Source organism: Lipotes vexillifer, unplaced genomic scaffold (genome assembly GCF_000442215.2).
Source record: "Lipotes vexillifer unplaced genomic scaffold, Lipotes_vexillifer_v1.1 scaffold1071, whole genome shotgun sequence".
In the NCBI taxonomy this organism is placed as follows: domain Eukaryota; kingdom Metazoa; phylum Chordata; class Mammalia; order Artiodactyla; family Lipotidae; genus Lipotes; species Lipotes vexillifer.
This window is the reverse complement of record NW_006796547.1, coordinates 165,758-189,548: the sequence shown is the minus strand read 5'-3', so window position 1 is coordinate 189,548 and position 23,791 is coordinate 165,758. Positions and strand designations below refer to the sequence as shown.

General features: G+C 37.4%; 1 protein-coding gene across 1 annotated transcript in view; it reads left to right on the top strand.

Annotated features, from left to right (window-relative positions):
• The window catches only part of LOC103084759 (olfactory receptor 10AD1), a 53,835-nt gene that overhangs the window by 7,803 nt on the left and 22,241 nt on the right, over window positions 1-23,791 (top strand). The window contains 1 exon segment of the mRNA XM_082931445.1: window positions 23,163-23,284. Coding sequence (XP_082787571.1) covers window positions 23,163-23,284 — 122 coding nt within the window.

Here is a 23,791-nt window from a genome sequence, read left to right as displayed (position 1 = left end):
CTTTCCTTAAAGTACATGGGGAGGGGGAAGGGTAAGCTGGGACAAAGTGAGAGAGTAGCACTGACATATATACACTACCAAATGTCAAATAGATAGCTAGTGGGAAGCAGCTGCATAACACAGGGAGATCAGCTCAGTGCTCTGTGACCACCTAGAGGGGTGGGATAGGAAGGATGGGAGGGAAGTGCAAGAGGGAGGGGATTTGGGGATATATGTATACATATAGCTGATTCACTTTGTTAAGCAGAGACTAACACAACATTGTAAAGAAATTATACTCCAGTAAAGATGTTAAAAAAATAATTGCTTTGTTTTTTCGCAGTTTTTACATAATTTTTCTTTTACTGATTGCTATTTCTTCTCATATCTTCCAATAATCTCTCACTATAATTTTCCACAAGAACAATTTTATCAGCTGATATATCAGTTCCAGAGTGTGTGTGTGTGTGTGAGTCTATGGGGGATTGAGAGAGAGACAGACACACAGACAGACACTTAAGACTCTTCCAAGAGATTCATTCTGCCCTGATTGCTTTTTGGTCCTGCTCTGAAACTATGATCCTGGGACTTCCTTTTACTGCCATCCTAGGAATTCCCTTGGGCTTTCTTCTGATTTGGATTCCCTGTTTCCTGGATCTCATGCCTTTGTGTTTTGGGGGTGAATACACTTACTAGTAGCTTTGTGAAGATTAAAAAATGGAATAATGACAGGGAATGGGGATGACAGCCCTTAATATGTATTTTTTTGAGTGGCACTGCTCTAATCTGGTACATAATTCTCATTTTAGGATATGTCTTCATCCTTGGGGATTTCTTTCACCTCTCACTTCTGCTGGATCTCCTGTCTTCTGCATCCCATATCTTCCCTTTTTTTGAAGTAAACTGTCCTCTAGTATCTACTGAGAAAAAGTGCAAAGAAGATAAATGTAAGAACTTGCATGTCAAAAATGTTTTTATTATACCCTCTCATTTGATTGGTAGTTTCACAGGATATAGTATTTTAGGTTGGAAATACTATTTTTCTTTGGTATTTATCCATTGTTTTCTAGATTCTGGAGTAACTTTTGAGAAGTACAAAACCATTTTTGGTTTATGATTCTTTTTAACTTATTATTTCTATCTTTCTATTTTTCCATATTTCTATCTATCTGGAAGATTATAGAATTTTCTTTGTCCCAGTGTACTATAATTTTACAGTGGTGTACTTCAATGTTTTTTTATTTTCTTTATCACAATGAGCATTTTTGAACCCTTCAATCTGAAAATTCATGCAGTGTAAGAAACTTAGGTTCTAAGAAAAAAAAATTATGGTGATGGTTTTCTCCCACATGGTAGCCTCTTTGGCTCTTCGCCTTACTTCCTGGGAGATGTCTTTAACTTTGTTTTCCAATTCTATTGAAATTTTCATTTCTGTTATCATATTTAATGCTAAGAGCCCTTTCTTTGTTTTCTAAATATTCCTTTTTATACTTGCTTCATGGATGCATTTCATCTCTCTGGGTGTTGACTTTTAGTTTTCTTCTCTCTGCATATTGTCTGTTTCTTCTAGCTGCTCTTTTTTTTTTTTTCTATTAGTTTGATTTGGTCTTTATCTTTCATATTGAAAGCTTTCCCCATTTGCCTAGTAATACTTTGTTGCCTGTTCATATTTACAGTGGAAGACAAAAATATGGATGAAATTCCAAGTTCTTTGGTGGGACTTGTCAACTTTGAGGGGTTTTTTATTGTTTAATTTGGTTGGGTCTTTGGTTAGGAAGCCCTGATGTCAATACATTTAGGCCTTTCCTCTTAGGCTGCACTGATTCCTCAGAGAAGACTCTTCCAGTCTTCTACCTGGAGGCTTAAGACGTGGCTGTCAGCATCTGGAAGTTAAGGTGGGAATGAGATCTGGGCCTCTTAGCATTTAGGAAGCATATGTTTCTCTAATCCCTCCTATTTTAAGCATAATATTAATGCTTTCAAGTAGACCTAATGTGTCTGAGACGAAATCACTGCTTCTTCTCTGCAAAGAATAAACTCCCAATTTTCTGCTAGGGTGAGTGAGAGATGATCTCACAACAGTGTGCAATGGGGAAAGGGATGAAAGGATGAAAAGTTTTTAAGGTAGCTTTCAACCAGTTCTTCCTATTTTAGCCTTTACTTCATACCTTTCACTCCCAATTCCAGAGGATTTTGCAGTACACATCAGTTTATTCTCAGTTCCATACCCCTGCCTAGCTACTGGCCTGGAATTTATCTTTCTTAGCTCTGCAAAATCAGATACCACACATCTATCTACCTTCAGTTTCCAAAATATATTGTTCCTGATGTTTTATCTTTTGTTTACTCTGTAGGTTTGTGTCTTTTGGAAAAAAACAAACAAACCCTCTTTCCTATAGTTTATGCAGGGTTTAGGAGAGAGCAAAATTAAATGTTTGTGTTCAGATTACAGTCTTCTGGCTCCCATAAACTTTGACCTCTCTCGTTGGCCCTCAGTTAATTCACTAACAATATTTAGAATGCCAGTTCAACAAAAGCAAATGGCCAGTTTGCCAAATTGTCAATTCACCAAATCATCATTTCAACAAATTTACCTCTTTATTTTAACTATATACTACTATTTAAAGCTTTTAAAAAATTATTTGTTGCCTAACAGCGTTTTAAATAATGTTTTGTTTTCTTTACCCTATCTCTTGCTACTATAGCTAGATTTTGAGGGACAGATAGAGGAAGAGATTAAAGATCATAAAAATAATAGAGTAATAAGAACGTATTCTGGAATATGAAGACTTCTCGTGATTTTATTTAAGAATATATTTTTCATGAGTATATTTTAATAATTACTTAAGTAGATTCTATTTATTAGGATAAAAGTATTTGTTGAAAAATTCTTATTAATAGAATATTAATGTTCTATTATTATATAATAATGCCAATAAAGTTCTTCTTTGGGCAGAAATCCTTATTTTTTAATGTATTTTTAAATTCTTGTTTAAGAATTCTTTCTCAGCAGATTATTTCATAATTGATGCTAGATGTAATAAGCTATCTTGAAAGCAAAAAGAAAAGTTCAACCAGAAACTTATTCATTTGACTTCCTCTATGATGAAGTTTTTATGAATCCTACTATAGAGAATTCTGTTCCCTATACATGTAAAATGAAATTCAGACTCCTTCCCTGACCTACACTCCCTGCATGAACTGTCCTCTGGACACCTGTGCCACTTCTCTCCACTTTGCTCACCCTGCTCCAGTCACACTAGTCTTTCTTATTTCCATCTTAACACTCGGCACTTTCTGTTCTTTCTGCCTGTAACCCTCTGTTCCAAAATCTTCATTCTTGCTCCTTCATATCATTCTTTTCTCAGGTAATTCCTTGAACACCCAATATAAAGTAGTATAGCATTTATTATTATCTGAATAATATCCTGTTTGTTTACTTATTGATTTGATGGTTAACTTCCCCTTCCCCTAGAATCTACAATCCATAAGAGCAAGAGACTTGTCTGTCTTCTTCACTGCTACGTTTCCTGCATCTAAAAGAGTGTCTGGAGAATAGTAGATGCTCAATAAATATGAGGCTGAATCTCAAATGTTTAAAGTTCTAGAATACAGTGGTCTAGAAGCTCCCTGATACATGGATAAAGGAGGAACCCATATGACACACACATATAACAGTGTGTGAAGACTTAAGTGTATCTTTCTTCCAAAAAGATTGGAGGAGCAAAATTTCTCAATCAGAACTAAGAGGGACTCATGCAGGAGACCTGCTGAGATGTTGTTTCACTGGATAATGATTTGTGCTGGCTTTTTTTCATTAAGCAAGAGCTGACTTTAATTTTATATAAAGCAGAGTGAATGGCTCATAAGTCGAAAAGGAATTACAAGAATTTACTGGAAATAATTGAGCAGTGATTTATCATTAAGAGGAAGTCTGTGCCAATAGGAAGTCTCTGCCCCTTCTGCTCACTTCTGTCTTTCCTTAAAAAAACTTCTTACCTTCTATTTGGCTTTCACCTCTTTTGCTTGTTGCCTACTCTTTTCCTTTTAACTAGACCCCTTTCCATCACTTACACAATAACTTCTTGGGTTATAAAGAGAGATTTGGTTTCTCTGTTAAACAGTGCAGGAGTCAGGAAATACTACCACATTCCTCAAGTATTAAATCTCAAATTTACTTATCTTTGTGCATTTAAAAAATTTCTATAGACTTTTGCCTTTTACTATTTGAAGAAAACATCCAGCTAAGGAAAGAAAAAAAGGAATTTTTAAATGGGATACTACCAAGATTATGGGCAGACTTCATGTGGGGGAATGAATGGTAAATCTTGCAGGATAGTACTGGACTGGCACTTTATCTAATATTGTTCTTCCTTCTGAAATTTCATTGGGCCTATTCATGACTGACCTTATCCTAGACTTAGAAATAAGAAGTGACAGAATGGGAATCGTTAATTAGTTGAGTCAGTGTCTAAAAATTCCTAGTATAGGACTTTCTGGTAAATTATGAGTTAGCACGTATTGCTTAGGCTCAAGCCTTAAATGAAGGCTTTCTCTTTTCTCTGACCCCAGCTCTAAATTTTGGGACCTATACTCCCAGGTGTGCTGGCAAAGAGAAAAAATTAGTGTGGCTTCCCAAGAGGAGCCCTAAGTCCACTTATGCATTTAGCTCTATGTGGAAGAGAAATGTTAATAAGGGTAGCTGGTATGCCCCCTAGGGACTAAGGTCAGCGGAGGCAAGAAGGCAAGAAGGTGCTTGGGGGCTTTAGAGCTTATATAATTTCCATGGTTTCTAAAGCTTCATGCATAAACATGAAAACAGGCTGTTTTTTCACTGATGATGCATACTTGCAATAACAGCAACCATTTAATGGACCAGTGGAATGTATTGTGGAAGGAAAAGGTGATCAAGATCCCTGCAAACTAAATTATGAAGTAGGGCTGGAGAGTTGGTATATCTCTGAGGTAGGACAGTGAAGGTGTATTGCTTGCCTTGTCAACTGAAAGCGAACTGCTTCTTGTGGTCCTAACTAACAGGTATCAAGAAAAAAGCATTTGGTTAAGCATTGAAACCACATCTGGTACAGAAGCTGCAATTGGAGTCACCACCTGATAAGCTTATGATAATCCACTCTCATTCTCCAAAATCCATCTGCCTTCTGCACAGGCCACATAGGAGAGTTGAATGGGGATGTAGTGGGACTCACCACTCCTGCATCCCTCAAGTCCTTGATGGTGGTACTAATCTTTGCAATCCCTCCAGCAGTATGATAGTGCTTTTGGTTTATGATTTTCCTAGGTAGAGGCAGTTCTAGTGGCTTCGACTTTGCCCTTCCCACCATAATAGCCCTCACTCAGCAAGTCAGAGAACTAACGTGGGAATTCTGCCAAGCGTGTATTCTTATTTTTTAGTAATCTTTTATTTATTTGTTTGTTTATTTTTGGCTGTGTTGGGTCTTCATTTCTGTGCGAGGGCTTTTTCTAGTTGCTGCAAGCGGGGGCCACTCTTCATCGTGGTGCGCGGGCCTCTTCACTATCGCGGCCTCTCGTGTTGTGGAGCACAGGCTCCAGATGTGCAGGCTCAGTAGTTGTGGCTCACGGGCCTAGTTGCTCCGCGGCATGTGGGATCTTCCCAGACCAGGGCTCGAAACCGTGTCCCCTGCATTGGCAGACAGATTCTCAACCACTGCACCACCAGGGAAGCCCTAAGTGTGTATTCTTGAAATGGAGAAATAACCACACAATAGGTTTGGTGACCCACTGCGCCCTCTCTGAGACGGATCTGACCTAAAACTTCATTGATCACCTAACTTCTATAAGCCTGTATTCTGCCTGGTGGACCACAGTGACATTTTGGGTTTCCTGGAATTTGTATCAGTTCAGAGTCAGTGTCCAGTAGTCCCTGAAAGATTATTTCATTTTCTTCAGTGCACAGTAACTCTGATAAAAGGCCATAAGTCCCTTTGGGGAAGGCCGGGAGAAAGATTAACAGTATAAATTTCATATATCTCAAGAGGTTTATTATGAGGAACTGGCTTGTATGATTATAAAGGCTGAGAAATCCCACAGTCTGCCATCTGCAAGCTGGAGACCCAGCAAAGCTGGTGGTATAGTTCTAGTGCAAGTCCAAGCACCTGAGAACTGGGGCACCAATGATGTGAGTCCCAGTATAAGGGCAGGAGAAGACCAATGCCAAAACTCAAGCAGTCAGAGAGCACAAATTCTCCTTTCCTCTGCCTTTTTATTCTTTTCTGGCCCTCAACAGATTGAATGATGCCCACCCACATTGGAAAACACAGTCTGCTTTACTCAGCATACTTATTCCAATGCTAATCTCTTCTGGAAACACCCTCACTGACACACCTAGAAATAACATTTAACCAAATATCTGGGCATCCTGTGGCCTAGTCAAATTGACACATAAAATTAACCATCATACTTCCATTGCCCCCTATTACCCTACTAGCTCAGGTTACCGCAGCAAGCCTCTTACAATCAGACATTTCAAGACAAAATGTAGGCACACATCTTTAGGAACATATAAATATGACAAGATCCCTACAAAATTTGGTGGCAGCTCATCAGTTCCACCATTCTGTGAGCATCCAATCAGGGATTTACATACCTGCTTCCCTTTTCTAAATACAGCCCCCCAAACTAACTGGAGGTTTTCTTGGGACCTCCCTCCTCACTTGTCTGGGGTGGTGGTGGAGGAAGCTGCCCTGTCCTCTATGAGAAAGAAGAAGCTGCTTAGGGTGAGAGTAGCTGGAGGAGGAACTAGAGCAAGCAACCCCAGGCCTGGGCATATATACCCTGAGAAAACCATAATTCAAAAAGAATCATGTACCAAAATGTTCATTGCAGGTCTATTTACAATAGCCAGGACATGGAAGCAACCTAAGCGTCCATCAACAGATAAATGGATAAAGAAGATGTGGCACATATATACAATGGAATATTACTCATCCATAAAAAGAAACGAAATTGAGTTCTTTGTAGTGAGGTGGATGGACCAAGAGTCTGTCATAAAGAGTAAAGTCAGGGCTTCCCTGGTGGCGCAGTGGTTGAGAGTCTGCCTGCAGATGCAGGGGACATGGGTTCGTGCCCCTGTCCGAGAATATCCCACATGCCATGGAGCGGCTGGGTGGGTGAGCCATGGCTGAGCCTGCGCGTCTGGAGCCTGTGCTCCGCAACGGGAGAGGCCGCAACAGTGAGAGGCCCGCGTACCAAAAAAAATAATAATAATAAATAGTGAGGTGGATGGACCTAGAGTCTGTCATACAGAATGAAGTAAGTCAGAAAGAGAAAAACAAACATCGTATGCTAACACATATATATGGAATCTAAAAAACAAACAAAAAAATGGTCATGAAGAACCTAGGGGCAAGACGGGAATAAAGACGCAGACCTACTAGAGAAGGGACTTGAGGATACGGGGAGGGGGAAGGGTAAGCTGGGCCAAAGTGAGAGAGTGATATGGACATATATACACTACCAAATCTAAAACAGATAGCTAGTGGGAAGCAGGCGCATAGCACAGGAAGATCAGCTCCGTGCTTTGTGACCACCTAGAGGGGTGGGATAGGGAGGGTGGGAGGGAGATGCAAGAGGGAAGAGATATGGGGATATATGTATATGTATAACTGATTCACTTTGTTATAAAGCAGAAACTAACACACCAGTGTAAAGCAATTATACTCCAATAAAGATGTTTAAAAAAAAATAGAATAAAATGGTGCCCCATTGAATCTCGAATAAAACAGATACTAAATGGAATTTTAATGGGCATGTGCAGCAGTTTTTGTATTCTAATAAAAACCATTATTGATTTTCAGAAGTGGAAAAAAATATGCAAGGATCTCTCTCCTCTCCAATTCAAATGCCTTGCTCTAGATCATGTTAAAAAGTTTTTATTAATTTCTGAATTTTTGTTCTGATTTTGCAAGGCAGTGTTGGATATTAAAAAACAGACCCTCTTTCACTTTTAGGAATTTATCATACAGAAATAGTTGTTTGTTTAACTGTGTCAAGGATATGTGTTCAAGATGTTCATTTACTTGTAATAGTGAAAGTTTAGAAAACTAATTATCCAACAATAGGAGAATGGTTCAATAAATTATGATTAATCTGTGGAGGCAGTACATGTAACAGTGGTTAAAAGCATGGGCTCTGAAGCTAGAAAGTCTGTCTTCAGAGTTTTGCTCTACTGTTTACTAGACGTGTGACTAAACCCCAATTTCCATACCTATAAAATAGAGATACACTAATCCCTACCTAATATAGTTATTGTGTGACTTTGAATACATTTTTTCTCTCTGCTTGATCTCATTTTTTCACCAGTAAAATAAAAGTAGTAATATCTACCTGGAAAGAAAGTAATGACTGTGTAAGTTGCCTAGTTTAATGTCTGACATAAATAATAACAACAACAGTAATAATAACATCTCACATTTATTGCACCCTTGTAATATGTGAGTCATTGTTTATATACATTGATGGATTTAATCTTCACAAGAGATATATGACATAGGTATTATTATTACTTCCATTTTGCAGATAAGAAAACTGAAGTAAGGGAGGTTAAATTACTTGCCCAAAGTCACAGACTTTAATAAGAGTTAGATACTCAGTGTGGCATAGCTGCTGTTTAACGAATAAGTCACAGTGTTGTCTGTCAGGATACTTTTAGTTGAACTTAATATAAATTCAACCAAAAGTGGCACAACAATGAATACATTGTTAAATCACATTACAAGGACTATAGAGATGGATGATCTGGGGTTGGTTAATTCAGCAACATTATCAGAATCCCAGGTGTTTGCTAAATCTTTCTGCTCTGCCATCTTCACTTAGTGTTGGTTTGCCTTCTTAGTCTGGATGCCCACATGCTTTCAAGATGGCTGACATGGTTCCAGGCATCAGATGCAAAAAAACTACATTCATAGGAGCAGGAAGTGTCCCTGTGTTTGTGTCCCTTTTAAGAATGAGGGTGATCTTCTCAGAAGCCTCCCAGGAGGTTAGCCTCACATAGTTTTTGCCAGAATTGTATCATACACTTATACTTAAAGTAACCCTTGGCAAAGGAAATAGGATAATCATGTTTGGTTTAGGCTAATTAAGATTGACCCCCTGGAGCTGGGAAGGGACCCAGCTACCTCTGAAGCATTTGGTTGTTAGGAAGAGGGGAACAAAATTAGCCCTCTATTAGAGAGAATGAAGGGGGCCATGTTGTTCACATTCTTATTTAATTCTTTCCCTTTGAGTGTGGACTAGACCTACTGACTTGCTCCTGATGAATACAGTACAGGAAAAATGATGGTGTGTCACTTCCATGATTAGGTTATAAGAGACTCCAACTTCCATCGGGCTGGGATTTTCTCTCCCTGGATCTTCTTGAGTCTTTACTTTGATGAAGCAATGTAAAAGGCCCACATGGCAAGGAACAGCCTCCCAACAAGTACTAGGGAGGAACTGAGGCCTCAGGCCAAACATACAAACATTCATGACACTAAATAAATATCCAGTGTTCTAGGTAGCTTCCTTTTGCCGTTACAACTCCATTCCTCACTCTGCTTAGTGCTCCCAGAGGATGATGTGTATGGTCTCCATCATAGGCTTCCTTGCCCTCTGGCTTCCCTTTAGGTTTTACCATTTGGCTAGAGATGGGAGATAGAACAGAGTAAAGTCTGGATATTTATTCTCCCAGCAACCTCTCTGTGAATGTGACCTTATTTGGAAATAGGGTCTTAGCAGATGTAATCAAGTTAAGATGAGGTCATACTGGATGAGGGTGGACCCTTATCTAATGACTGGTGTCCTTATAAGAAGAGGGAGATTTGGACAGAAACACACAGGGAAAAGGCCATGTGATGGTGAAGTAATGTTTCTACAAGCCAAAGAATGCCAGGGATTGCCAGCAACCACCAGAAGGAGAGCTGTATGGAACAAATTCTCCCTCAGAGCCTCCAGAAGGAACAAACCCTGCCAACACCTTGATTTTGGACTTCTAGCTTCCAGAACTATGAGAGAATAAATTTCTGTTGTTTTAAACTACCCAGTTTGTGGTAATTTGTTATGGCAGCTCTAGGAAACAAATACATTGATCAGTGATTTTTCTTTGGTGTTATGTGAGACAGTCTCATAACTCTGTGCTGAATGGCTCCATTACCATTTCAATGTGTTTTTCCTTATTATGGTAGTAATACATGCTGTTGAAACTATAGAAACATTTAAAGAAAAATAACAAGTAGGAAATATTATCTATAATACTTCCATTGTTCTCATTTTGGTATATTTCCATTTATTCCTTCCCTAAATGTGATTTTATATAGCTTTTTCATATTATATATAGAATTCTTCATCCTGACTTTTCACTTAAAATTATAGGTAAATAGGTATTCATGGAGTAAACAACTCATTATAAATATTTTTATGACTGCATAAAATGCCATTATATAGGTGGTCCATATTTTATTTAACAGTTTATCTATTGTTGAATAATTGGATTGCTTTTACTTTTTTGTTATTGCAAACAATCTGTGATACAGGGTAAATAAGATGAAAGTCTTGTTTCCAGAAGGAATTTAATTTGTCTATGGATGATTGGGATGGATTAGAGAAATGCACAGTTAACAGGGATGTCCCAAAATCAGAGATCCGCCTTTCCTGACTAATCCAAAAGAGACTGCAAAGGAAAGATTTGTGGTGGGAGTAGAGAGAGTCTTCCAGGAACAGTCTTTAAGTTACTTAGCAGGGTCAGTTGGCCCTGGAGTTGCCAGGCTGCTCAGGATGTTCAGAACAAGATCTGCAGGGACATCTCCTGGACGTATGCCCTTTGCTCACTCCTTTAATAAATCCCAGCTGCTCCTGATCCTCTTTAGGCTGTCACTCAGGGAGTTCCTGTAGGCATCTTCCTAACTAACCTCCTGAGACTCATTTAGAGTAAAAGCAAAACTCAGTCTGGCCTTAACTGGTCTGAAGTAAAGCTGCCTGTTGGGATGTCCACACTTGGAACCTCTGGGAATCTCTAAGTAACAAATGCTAATGAGGCCGTGAGGGTCTCAGTTTGATTCTACCTTCTCTTCCCCTTAAACCTATTCCCACACACACCAAAGGAGGGAAGAGACTGGCTGGGACCCAAGTGCCTCCTCAGAGTGTGTTCAAGACAATTACCAGGTTGCCCCAGGGAGAAAAGTTTGCTGCAAGTTCAAAGTAATTTCTATTGGCCTTACTGGGTTGTGTTGGGAAATGCTCTGTATTATAATCATTTGGGAAATAATAGGCTTTTTACTCAAGATTATTAATTCTGGAAAAAGGTCAATCCATTATTTGTATCTTTCTTTGGTCTCCCCCAGAAAGTGAAGAATAGCAAGCTCATACCCTGGACAAAGAACTTTTGTAATGAGGTTGGAAAACTTTCAAGCAGCATGAGCCCCTCCCTTCCCTCATCCTAGAACAGAAAATGTTCAGATCATCCCCTCATCCTTTCATTCAAAACATATATTCAGTCTGCTATTTGCCAAGTCAGGTGCTGCATATTATGGGAGATAGATGAATAAAATATAGTCTTTGCTTTAAGATAGGTAAAAATCTGACAGGAGAGAGTCGTTGTTCAAAACAATCACTACAAGAGTTAGAGAATGTTAAGTACCACAAATTAGGCACAAACAAAAATCAGAGATCGTTCAGCCATGGAACACTATACTCAATTTCTTAATAGAGAGATAAGGAGAGGCCTCAGAAAGGATTGGACATTTAACCTGGGTCTAAAAAGTTTCAAATGTTCTTTCTTTTCTTTCCCCATGGCCACTGCACTGGATAACAACTTCATTATTTCATTTATTCATTAATACACTCATTTATTCAACATTTTTTTTAAACCTACAAAGTACCAGGGTCAAGGCCAGGTGTGGGGATACAACAGTGAGCAACACAGAAATGGTTCCTGCCTTCATTGTGCTTACACTCTAGTTGAGGAGATAAGTAAACCAACAAATAAGAGTTATGATAGAATCAAACAAAGAGCTAGGTAGAGACTAGCAGGGGGACAGACTTTAGAGAGGAGGGTCACAGAAAGCCTATCTGAAAAAATGATACATAAACTAAGACTTAAAGGATGATGATGAGCAAAAGAGAAAAAAAACCATTCTAGAGAGATTTAACAGCATATGCAAAGGGAATGATACAGGAAAGAGCTTGGAAAGTTTTTTCTGAAATAAAACTCTTGTGGCTGGAATATAGTGAATAAAAGAAGAAACCAGAATGAGATGAGATTAGAGAGATAGGCAGAAGGAGGATAGTACATGGCTTCCAATGCTGTTAGGAGTTTAAATTTTATTCTAAGTACAATAGAAAGTCTTTTTTTAAGTGAGTGAACAATGCAAACTGATTTACATCTTAAGATCAGTCTTGCTGCAGTGAGGAAAATTGATAGGTGAAGTGTAAGAGTAAAAGTGAGAAGACCAACTAGGAGACTCTTGGAGCCCAGGCAAGAGATGATGGTATTTAGATTAGCGTGGCAGAAAGAAAATGTATGGACTCTATGTACTTTGACAAAAGATTCAACAGGATGTCCTGATGGAGTAGATGTGAGGAGTGAGGAAAATGGAGGAATCAAAGGAGACTCCTACGTTTCTGGAATGGCAATTGCATAGATTGATTTAATAGACTAGTTTCTATCTCCTTGCAATAGGATAATAATCCCTATCCATTATCATGTGAATATATATTTCTACCCATTGAATCTAACTTGACTAAGTGACTTCCTTTGACCAGTAGAATGTAGGCAGAAATGATAGTATGCTAGTATCCTCAAGGTCATCTCATAGTCACAAGGAACTTTTGTTGTCAGTTGTTTCAAGAAGAAAAGAGAATTAATATCTTTAAAATATCCATACTACCCAAAGCAATCTACAGATTTAATGCAATCCCTATCAAAATACCTATGACATTTTTCACAGAAGTAGAACAAATAATCCTAAAATCCATATGGAAACACAAAAGACCCCAAATTGCCAAAGCAATCTTGGGAAAAAAGAACAAAGCTTGATGGTATAGTCCTCCCAGATTTCAGACTGTACTACAAAGCTATAGTAATCAAAACAGTATTGTACTGGCACCAAAAAAAAAAAAAGACACATAGATCAATGGAACAGAACAAAGAGCCCAGAAATAAACTCACACACCTATGGCTAACTAATCCATGGCACTGGAGACAAGAATATACAATGGAGAAAAGACAGTCTCTTCAACAAGTGGTGCTGGGAAAACTGGACAGCAACATGTAAAAGAATGAGATTAGAACATTTCCTCACACCATATACAAAAATAAATTCAAAATGGTTTAAAGACCTAAATGTAAGACATGAAACCATAAAACTCCTAGAAGAGAACATAGGCAGAACACCCTCCAACATAAATCATAGCAATATTTTTTGGATCTGTCTCCTAAGGCAAAATAGCTAAAAGCAAAAGTAAACAAATGGGACCTAACCAAATTTTAAAGTTTTGCACAGCAAAGGAAGCCATTAACAAAATGAAAAGATAACCTATTGAATGGGAGAAAATATTTGCAAATGATATGGCCAATAAAATGTCAATATGTATACAGCTCATATTAACTCAATATCGTGAAAAGAAAGAACCCAATCAAAGAATGGGCAGAAGACCTGAATATATATTTTTCCATAGAAGACATATAGATGGCTAACATGCACATGAAAAGATGCTCAGCATCTCTAATTACTAGAGAAGTGCAAATCAAAACCACAATGAGATATCACCTCACATCTTTCAGAATGGTCATCATTAAAAAGTATACAAATAACTGCTGGCAAAGGTGTGGAGAAAAGGAAACCCTTGTACACTGTTGGTGGGAATGTAAATTGGTGCAACCACTATGGAAAATAGTATGGAGGTTTCTCAAAAAAACTAAAAATAGAACTACTATATGATCCAGAAATTCTACTCCTGAGTATACATCCAGAAAAAAACAAAAACACTAATTTGAAAGGATTCATGCATCCCAGTGTTCATAGCAGCATTGTTTACAGTAGCCAAAATATGGAGGCAACCTAACTTTATGTTATTGATTTCTAATATAATTTTGTTATTATCAAGTAATATAATTTGAATGATTTAAGATCTTTAAAATTCCTTATTTATTGCCCAGAGTAACATCTATCTTGGTGAATTCTCCTTGTGCATCTGGAAAGGGCATGGCATTTATATTGTTAATGCTAGGTTCAGTGTTCCGTAAATGTCACTTTGGTTAACATGAGTGATAGAGTTGTTCAGATCTATTATATTTTGGGATTTCATCTACTTGTAGAATTGATTACTGTGACATCCCTGACCGTAATTTTGTAGTCTTTTTCTCCTAGTTTTATTTACTTTTGCCTCAGGTATTTTGTATTTTTTTAACTAAGTTATACTTGACATACAATATTATATTTGTTTCAGATGTACAACAAAGTATATAGGTTCAGTATTTTTATACATTATGAAATAATCACCACAATCAATCCAGTTACCATCAAGCACCATACAAAGTTGTTACAACATTATTGACTCTATTTCCTATGTGTACATTACATCCCCATGACTTATTTATTTTATAGTTAGAAGATTGTACCTTTTAATCTCCTTCACCTGCACCCACATTTTATCCATCCCTGCACCCATCTTTCTTCTGGCCAGCATCAGTTACTCTCCATCTATGAGTCTCTTTCTGTTTTGTCTTGTTTGCTCATTTCTTTTGATTTTTAAGATTCCACATGTGAATGAAACAGTACAGTATTTGACTTTCTCTATCTGCCTTATTTCACTTAGCATAATACCCTAAAGGTCCATCCCTGTGGATTAGATTTGCATTTCCCTGATGATTAGTAGTATTGAGCATCTTTTCATGTGCATTTGTATGTCTTCTTTGGAAAGATGTCTATTCAGGTCCTCTGCCCAATTTTAAATTTTTTTTTTAGTTGTATGAATTCTTTATGTATTTTGGGTATCAACCACTTATCAGATACATAGTTTGCAAACATCTGCTATTTGCTATCTTCTACATATTGTTGGTGGTTCCCTTCAGTGTGCAAAAACATTTTAGTTTCATAGAGTCCCATTTGTTTATTTTAGCTTTTGTTTCCCTTGCCTGAAGAGACAGATCCAAAAAAATATTGCTAAGAACTATGTCAGAGATTGCCCTGCATATGTTTTCTTCTAGGAGCTTTATGATTTCAGGTCTTACATTTCACTCTTTAATCCATTTTGAGTTCATTTTTGTACATGGTGTAAGAAAGTGGTCAAATTTCATTCTTTTGCATGTAGCTGTCCATTTTTCTCAACACCATCTATTGAAGAGACTGTCCTTTCCCCATTGTATATTTTTGCCTCGTTTGTCAAATATTAATTGACCATATAAGTGTGGATTTATTTCTGGGCTCTCTGTTCTGTTCCATTGATCTATGTGTCTGTTTTTGTGCCAGTACCATACTGTTTTGATTATTATATCTTTGTAGTATAGTTTCAAGTCTGGGCATGTGATACCTCCAGCTTTGTTCTTATTTCTCAAGATTGCTTTGGCTTTTGTGGTTCCATACAAATTTTAGGATTATTTGTTCTAGTTCTGTGAAAAATGCCATTAGTATTTTGATAGGGATTGCATTGAATCTGTAGATTACTTTGAGTAGTATGGACATTTTAATGATATTGATTCTTCCAGTCCATGAGCACAGTATATCTTTCCATTTGTGTGTTGTCTTCAGTTTCTTTCCTCAGTGTCTTATGCTTTTCAGAGTACAGGGCTTTCATCTCCTTGGCTAAATTTATTCCTAAGTATTTTATTCTTTTTGGTGCAATTGTCATTGAAATTGTTTTCTTCACTGCTCTTTCTGATAGTTTATTATTAGTGTATATAAATGCAACAAATTTCTATATATTAATTTTGTATCCTGCAACTCAACTGAATTCACTTATTAGTTCTAATTGTTTTCTGGTGGAGTCTTTAGAATTTTATATATATAGTAACATGTCATCAGCAACTAGTGACAGTTTTTTCTCCTTCCTTTCCAGTTTGGTTGAAGTTTTGAGTTCTCTTGCCTAGTTGCTCCGGCTAGAGCTTCCAATACAATGTTGAATAAAAGTGGTGAGAGTAGGCATCCTTGTCTTGTTCCTAATCTTAGAGAATTGAGTTATGATGTTAGCTGTGTGTTTGTCATATTGGCCTTTATTGTGATAATATATGTTCCCTCTGCACCCACTTTGTTGAGAGTTTTTATCATACATGAATGTGAATTTGTCAAATGCTTTTGCTGTATCTATTGAGATGATCATATGACTTTTATCCTTTGTTTTGTTAATATATAATGTATCACAGTGATCAATTTACAGATGTAAAATCATCCTTGCATCCCTGAAATGAATCCCACTTGATCGTGGTGTATGGTTTTTTTTTTAATGTTAACTTCAGTTTTCTAATATTTTGTTGAGAAATTTTGCAAATATGTTCATCAAGGATTTTGGTGTTAATTTCTTTTGCATTGTCCTTGTTTGGTTTTGTAATCTGTCCTCATAAAATGAGTTTGAATATGTTTCTTCTTCAATTTTTGGAATAATTTGAAAAGGATAGGTATTAAATCTTCTTTATAGGTTTGGCAAAAATTCACCTATGAAGTGTTCTGGACCTGGAATTTTAGGATGCAAGTTTTCTTATTACTGATTTAATGTCATTACTAGTAATCAGTCTGTTTAGATTTTCTATTTCTTTATGACTCAGGCTTTAAAGATTATATGGATCTAGGAATTTATTCATTTCTTCCAGCCTGTCTAATTTGTTGGCATTTAATTGTTCATAGTATACTCTTATAATCCTTTGTATTTCTGTAGTGTCCATTGTAATTTTTTCTCCTTAATTTCTGGTTTTATTTATTTGGGCTCTCTTCTTTTCTTGGTGAGTCTGGCTAAAGGATTTTTTAATTTTTAAATTTGTATTTATTTTTAACATCTTTATTGGAGTATAATTGCTTTACAATGGTGTGTTAGTTTCTGCTTTATAACAAAGTGAATCAGCTATATATACATATATATCCCCATATCCCCTCCCTCTTGCGTCTCCCTCCCACTCTCCCTATCCCACCCCTCTAGGTGGTCGCAAAACACCAAGCTGATTTCCCTGTGCTATGCAGCTGCTTCCCACTAGCTATCTATTTTACATTTGATAGTATATATAAGCCCATGCCACTCTCTCACTTCATCCCAGCTTACACTTCCCCCTCCCCATGTCCTCAAGTCCATTTGATATGTTTGCATCTTTGCTCCTGTCCTGCCCCTAAGTTCTTCAGAACGTTTTTTAAAAATATTCCATATATATGTGTTAGCATACAGTATTTATTTTTCTCTTTCTGACTTACTTCACTCTGTATGACAGTCTCTAGGTCCATCCACCTCACTACAAATAACTCAGTTTCGTTTCTTTTTATGGCTGAGTAATACTCCATTTTTTATATGTGCCACACCTTTTTTTTTAACATCTTTATTGGAGTATAATTGCTTTACAATGGTGTGTTAATTTCTGAATCAGTTATACATATACATGTTCCCATATCTCTTCTCTCTTGCATCTCCCTCCCTCCCACCCTCCCTATCCCACCTCTCTAGGTGGTCACAAACCACCGAGCTGATCTCCTTGTGCTATGCAGCTGCTTCCCAGTAGCTATCTATTTTACGTTTGGTAGTGTATATATGTCCATGCCACTCTCTCATTTTGTCACAGCTTACCCTTCCCCCTCCCCATATCCTCAAGTCCATTCTCTACTAGGTGTGTGTCTTTATTCCTGTCTTACCCCTAGGTTCTTCATGATCTTTTTTTTTTCTCTTAGATTCCATATATATGTCTTAGCATACAGCATTTGTTTTTCTATTTCTGACTTACTTCACTCTGTATGACAGACTCTAGGTCTATCCACCTCACTTCAAATAACTCAATTTTGTTTCCTTTTATGGCTGAGTAATATTTCATTGTATATATGTGCCACATCTTCTTTATCCATTCATCTGTTGATGGACACTTAGGTTGCTTCCATGTCCTGGCTATTGTAAATAGAGCTGCAATGAACTTTTTGGTACATGACTCTTTGAATTATGCTTTTCTCAGGGTATATGCCCAGTAGTGGGATTACTGGGTCATATGATAGTTCTAGTTTTAGTTTTTTAAGGAATCTCCATACTGTTCTCCATAGTGGCTGTATCAATTTACATTCCCACCAACAGTGCAAGAGGGTTCCATTTCTCCACACCCTCTCCAGCATTTATTGTTTGTAGATTTTTTGATGATGGACATTCTGACTGGTGTGAGGTGATATTTCACTGTAGTTTTGATTTACATTTCTCTAATGATTAGTGATGAGAAGCAGCCTTTCATGTGTGTATTGGCAATCTGTATATCTTTTTTGGAGAAATGTCTATTTATGTCTTCTGCCCATTTTTGGATTGGGTTGTTTGTTTTTTTGATACTGAGCTGCTTGTAAATTTTGGAGATTAATCGTTTGTCAGTTGCTTCATTTGCAAATATTTTCTCCCATTCTGAGAAAATTTGTCTTGTTTATGGTTTCCTTTGCTGTGCAAAAGCTTTTAAGTTTCATTAGGTCCCATTTAAAAATTTTTTTTAATTTCCATTTCTCTAGGACATGGGTCAAAAAGGATCTTGCTGTGATTTATGTCATAGAGTGTTCTGCCTATGTTTTCCTCTAAAAGTTTTATGGTGTCTGGCCTTACATTTAGTTCTTTAATCCATTTTGAGTTCATTTTTGTGTATGGTGTTAGGGAGTGTTCTAATTTCATTCTTTTACATGTAGCTGTCCAGTTCTCCCAGCACCACTTATTGAAGATGCTGTATTTTCTCCATTGTATATGCTTGCCTCCTTTATCAAAGATAAGGTGCCCATATGTGTGTGGGTTTATCTCTGGGCTTTCTATCCTGTTCCATTGATCTATATTTCTGTTTTTGTGCCAGTACCATACTTTCTTGATTACTGTAGCTTTGTAGTATAGTCTGAAGACAGGGAGCCTGATTTCTCCAGCTCTGTTTTCCTTTCTCAAGATTGCTTTGGCTATTCAAGGTCTTTTGTGTTTACATACAAATTGTGAAACTTTTTCTTCTAGTTCTATGAAAAATGCCATTGGTTGTTTGATAGGGATTGCATTGAATCTGTAGATTGCTTTGGGTAGTATGTTCATTTTCACAATGTTGATTCTTCCAATCTAAGAACATGGTATATCTCTATATCTGTTTGTATCATCTTTAATTTCTTTCATCAGTGTCTTATAGTTTTCTGCATACAGGTCTTTTGTCTCCTGAGGTAGGTTTTCTCCTAGGTATTGTATTCTTTTTGTTGCACTTGTAAATGGGAGTGTTTCCTTAATTTGTTTTTCAGATTTTTCATCATTACTGTATAGGAATGCAAGAGATTTCTGTGCATTAATTTTGTATCCTGCTACTTTACCAAATTCGTTGATTAGCTCTAGGAGTTTTCTGGTGGCATCTTTAGGATCCTCTATGTATAGTATCATGTCATCTGCAAACAGTGACAGCTTTACTTCTTTTCCAATTTGTATTCCTTTTATTTCCTTTTCTTCTCTGATTGCTGTGGCTAAGACTTCCAAAACTATGTTGAATTAAAGTGGTGAGAGTGAACAGCCTTTTCTTGTTCCTGATCTTAGAGGAAATGGTTTCACTTTTTCACCATTGAGAATGATGTTGGCTGTGGGTTTGTTATATATGACCTTTATTATGTTGAGGAAAGTTCCCTCTATGCCTGCTTTCTGGAGGGTTTTTATCTTAAATGGGTGTTAAATTTTGTTGATAGCTTTTTCTGCATCTATTGAGAAGAACATATGGTTTTTCTCCTTCAATTTTTAAATATGGTGTATCACATTGATTGATTTGCCTATATTGAACAATCCTTGCATTCCTGGGATAAACCCCACTTGATGATGATGTATTATCCTTTTAATGTGCTGTTGGATTCTGTTTGCTAGTATTTTGTTGAGGATTTTTGCATCTATGTTCATCAGTGATATTGGCCTGTAGTTTTCTTTCTTTGTGACCTCTTTGTCTGGTTTTGGTATCAGGGTGATGGTGGCCTCGTAGAATGAGTTGGGGAGTGTTCCTCCCTCTGCTATAATTTAGAAGAGTTTGAGAAGGATAGGTGTTAGCTCTTCTCTAAATGGTTGATAGAATTAACCTGTGAAGCCATCTGGTCTTGGGCTTTTGTTTGTTGGGAGATTTTTAATCACAGTCTCGATTTCAGTGCTTGTGATTGGTCTGTTTCTATTTTCTATTTCTTCCTTGTTCGGCCTCGGAAGGTTGTGCTTTCCTAAGAACTTGTCCATTTCTTCCAGATTGTCCATTTTATTGACATATATTTGCTTGTAGTAATTTCTCATGATCCTTTGTATTACTGCAGTGTCAGTTGTTACTTTTCCTTTTTCATTTCTAACTCTATTGATTTGAGTCTTCTCCCTTTTTTTCTAGATGAGTCTGGCTAATGGTTTATCAATTTTGTTATCTTCTCAAAGAACCAGCTTTTAGTTTTATTGTTCTTGGCTATTCTTTCCTTCATTTCTTTTTTCCTTTATTTCTTGTCTGATGTTTATGATTTCTTTCCTTCTCAGTTTGGGTTTTTTTTTTTTTCTTTCTCTAATTGCTTTAAATGTAAGGTTAGGTTGTTTGTTTGAGATGTTTCTTGTTTCTTGAGGTAGGATTGTATTGCTATAAACTTCCCTCTTAGAACTAACTGCTTTTGCTGCATCGCATAGGTTTTGGGTCATCGTGTTTTCATTGTCATTTGTTTCTAGGTATTTTTTTATTTCATCTTTGATTTGTTCAGTGATCTCTTGGTTATTATGTAATGTATTGTTTAGCCTCCACGTGTTTGTATTTTTTACAGATTTTTTTCCTGTAATTGATATCTAGTATCATAGCATTGTGGTCGGAAAACATACTTGATACAATTTCAGTTTTCTTAAATTTGCCAAGGCTTGATTTGTGACCTAAGATATGATCTATCCTGGAGAATGTTCCATGAGCATTTGCGAAGACAATGTGTTCTGTTGTTTTCGGATATAATGTCCTATAAATATCAGTTATGTCCACCTTGTTTAATGTATCATTTAAAGTTTGTGTTTCCTTATTTATTTTCATTTTGGATGATCTGTCCATTGGTGAAAGTGGGGTGTTAAAGTACCCTACTATGATTGTGTTACTGTCAATTTCCCCTTTTATGGCTGTAAGCATTTGCCTTATGTATCGAGGTGCTCCTATGTTGGGTCCATAAATATTTACAATTGTTCTATCTTCTTCTTGGATTGATCCCTTTATCATTATGTAGTGTCCTTCTTTGTCTCTTGTAATAGTCTTCATTTTAAAGTCTATTTTGTCTGATATGAGATTGCTACTCCAGCTTTCTTTTGATTTCCATTTGCATGGAATATCTTTTTCCATCCCCTCACTTTCAGTTTGTATGTGTCCCTAAGTCTGAAGTGGGTCTCTTGTAGACAGCATATATATGGATCTTGTTTTTATATCCATTCAGTCAGTCTGTTTCTTTTGGTCGGAGCATTTAATCTATTTACATGTAAGGTAATTATCGATATGTATGTTCCTATTACCATTTTCTTAATTCTTTTTGGTTTGTTATTGTAGGTCTGTTCCTTCTCTTGTGTTTCCTTCCCAGAGAAGTTCCTTTAGCATTTTTTGTAAAGCTTGTTTGGTGGTGCTGAATTCTTTTAGCTTTTGCTTCTGTGTAAAGGTTTTAATTTCTCCATCAAATCTGAATGAGATCCTTTCTGGGTAGAGTAATCTACCCAATCTTGGTTGTAGGTTTTTCCCTTTCATCACTTTAAATATGTCTTGCCACTCCCTTCTGGCTTGCAGAGTTTCTGCTGAAAGATCAGCGCTTAACCTTATGGGGATTCCCTTGTATGTTATTTGTTGTTTTTCGCTTGCTGCTTTTAATATTTTTTCTTTGTATTTAATTTTTGAGTTTGATTAATATGTGTCTTGCCATGCTTCTCCTTGAATTTATGTTCTGTGGGACTCTCTGTGCTTCCTGGACTTGATTAACTATTTCTTTTCCCATATTAAGGAAGTTTTCAACTATAATCTCTTCAAATATTCTCTCAGTCCCTTTCTTTTTCTCTTCTTCTTCTGGGACCCCTATAAATCAAATGTTGGTGTGTTTAATGTTGTCCCAGAGGTCTCTAAGACTGTCCTCAATTCTTTTCATTCTTTTTTCTTTATTCTGCTCTGCAGTAGTTATTTCCACTATTTTATCTTCTAGGTCACTTATCCGTTCTTCTGTTCTTCTGCCTCAGTTATTCTGCTATTGATTCCTTTTAGAGAATTTGTAATTTCATTTATTGTGTTGTTCATCATTGTTTGTTTGCTTTTTAGTTCTTCTAGGTCCTTGTTAAACGTTTCTTGTATTTTCTCCATTCTATTTACAAGATTTTGTATCACCTTTACTATCATTACTCTGAATTCTTTTTCAGGTAGACTACATATTTCCTCCTCATTTTTTGGTCTGGTGGGTTTTTACCTTTCTTATTCATATGCTGTGTGTTTCTCTGTCTTCTCATTTAGCTTACCTTAATGTGTTCGGGGTCTCCTTTTCACAGCCTGCAAGTTCGTAGTTCCTGTTGTTTTTGGTGTCTGCCCCCAGTGGCTAAGGTTGGTTCAGTGAGTTGTGTCATCTTCCTGGTGGAGGGGAGAGACTAGTGCCTGTGTTCTGGTGGATGAGGCTGGATCTTGTCTTTCTGGTGGCCAGGACTGCATCCGGTGGTGTGTTTTGGTATGTCTGTGAACTTTGTATGATTTTAGGCAGCCTCTCTGCTAATGGGTGGGGTTGTGTTCCTGTCTTGCTAGTTGTTTGGCATAGGGTGTCCAGAACTGTTGATTGCTGGTTGTTGAGTGGAGCTGGGTCTTAGCATTGAGATGGAGATCTCTGGAAGAACTTTCGCCACTTGATATTACATTGAGCCAGGAGGTACCTGGTGGACCAATGTCCTGAACTCAGCTCTGCCATCTCAGAGGCACAGCCCTGACACCTGGCAGGAGCACCAAGACCCTGTCAACCACATGGCACTATGGCCTCCACGGTCGAAACACCTGTATCCTGCTCTGTTTTCAGGTTGATGGGTCCTCAAAGGTCACACAGGGGACTCCAGAGACTTTTGGATCATTTGACATCGGGTGCTGGAGACTGTCAGGGCCAAGGAGGCCTCCAGCTCTGCCTGTGACCTGCCCTGAGAGGTGTGGCCCCTGGAGACCCCACAGGCCAATGACTTCTCATTTTTTTCTAATTTTGTTTACCTTTTCAAAAAATCAGCTCTTAGTTTCATTGATTTTTTTAAGTCTCTTTTTCACTTATTCCCACTCAGACTTTTATTACTTCCTCTTTCTACCTATTTTGGTGTTTGCTTGTTCTTCTTTTTCTAGTTTTTTTAAATGTACATTTAGATTTTTTTTTTTTTTCGGTACACGGGCCTCTCACTGTTGTGGCCTCTCCTGTTGCGGAGCACAGGCTCCGGATGCGCAGGCTCAGTGGCCATGGCTCATGGGCCCAGCCTCTCTGCGGCACGTGGGATCTTCCTGGACCGGGGCACAAACCCGTCTCCCTTGCATCGGCAGGTGGACTCTCAACCACTGTGCCACCAGGGGAAGCCCCTACAGTTAGATTTTTATTTGAGAATTTTTTTCTTTCTTGAGTTAGGCCCGTATAGTCACTATAAACTTTTCTCTTAGAACTGCTTTTGCCAT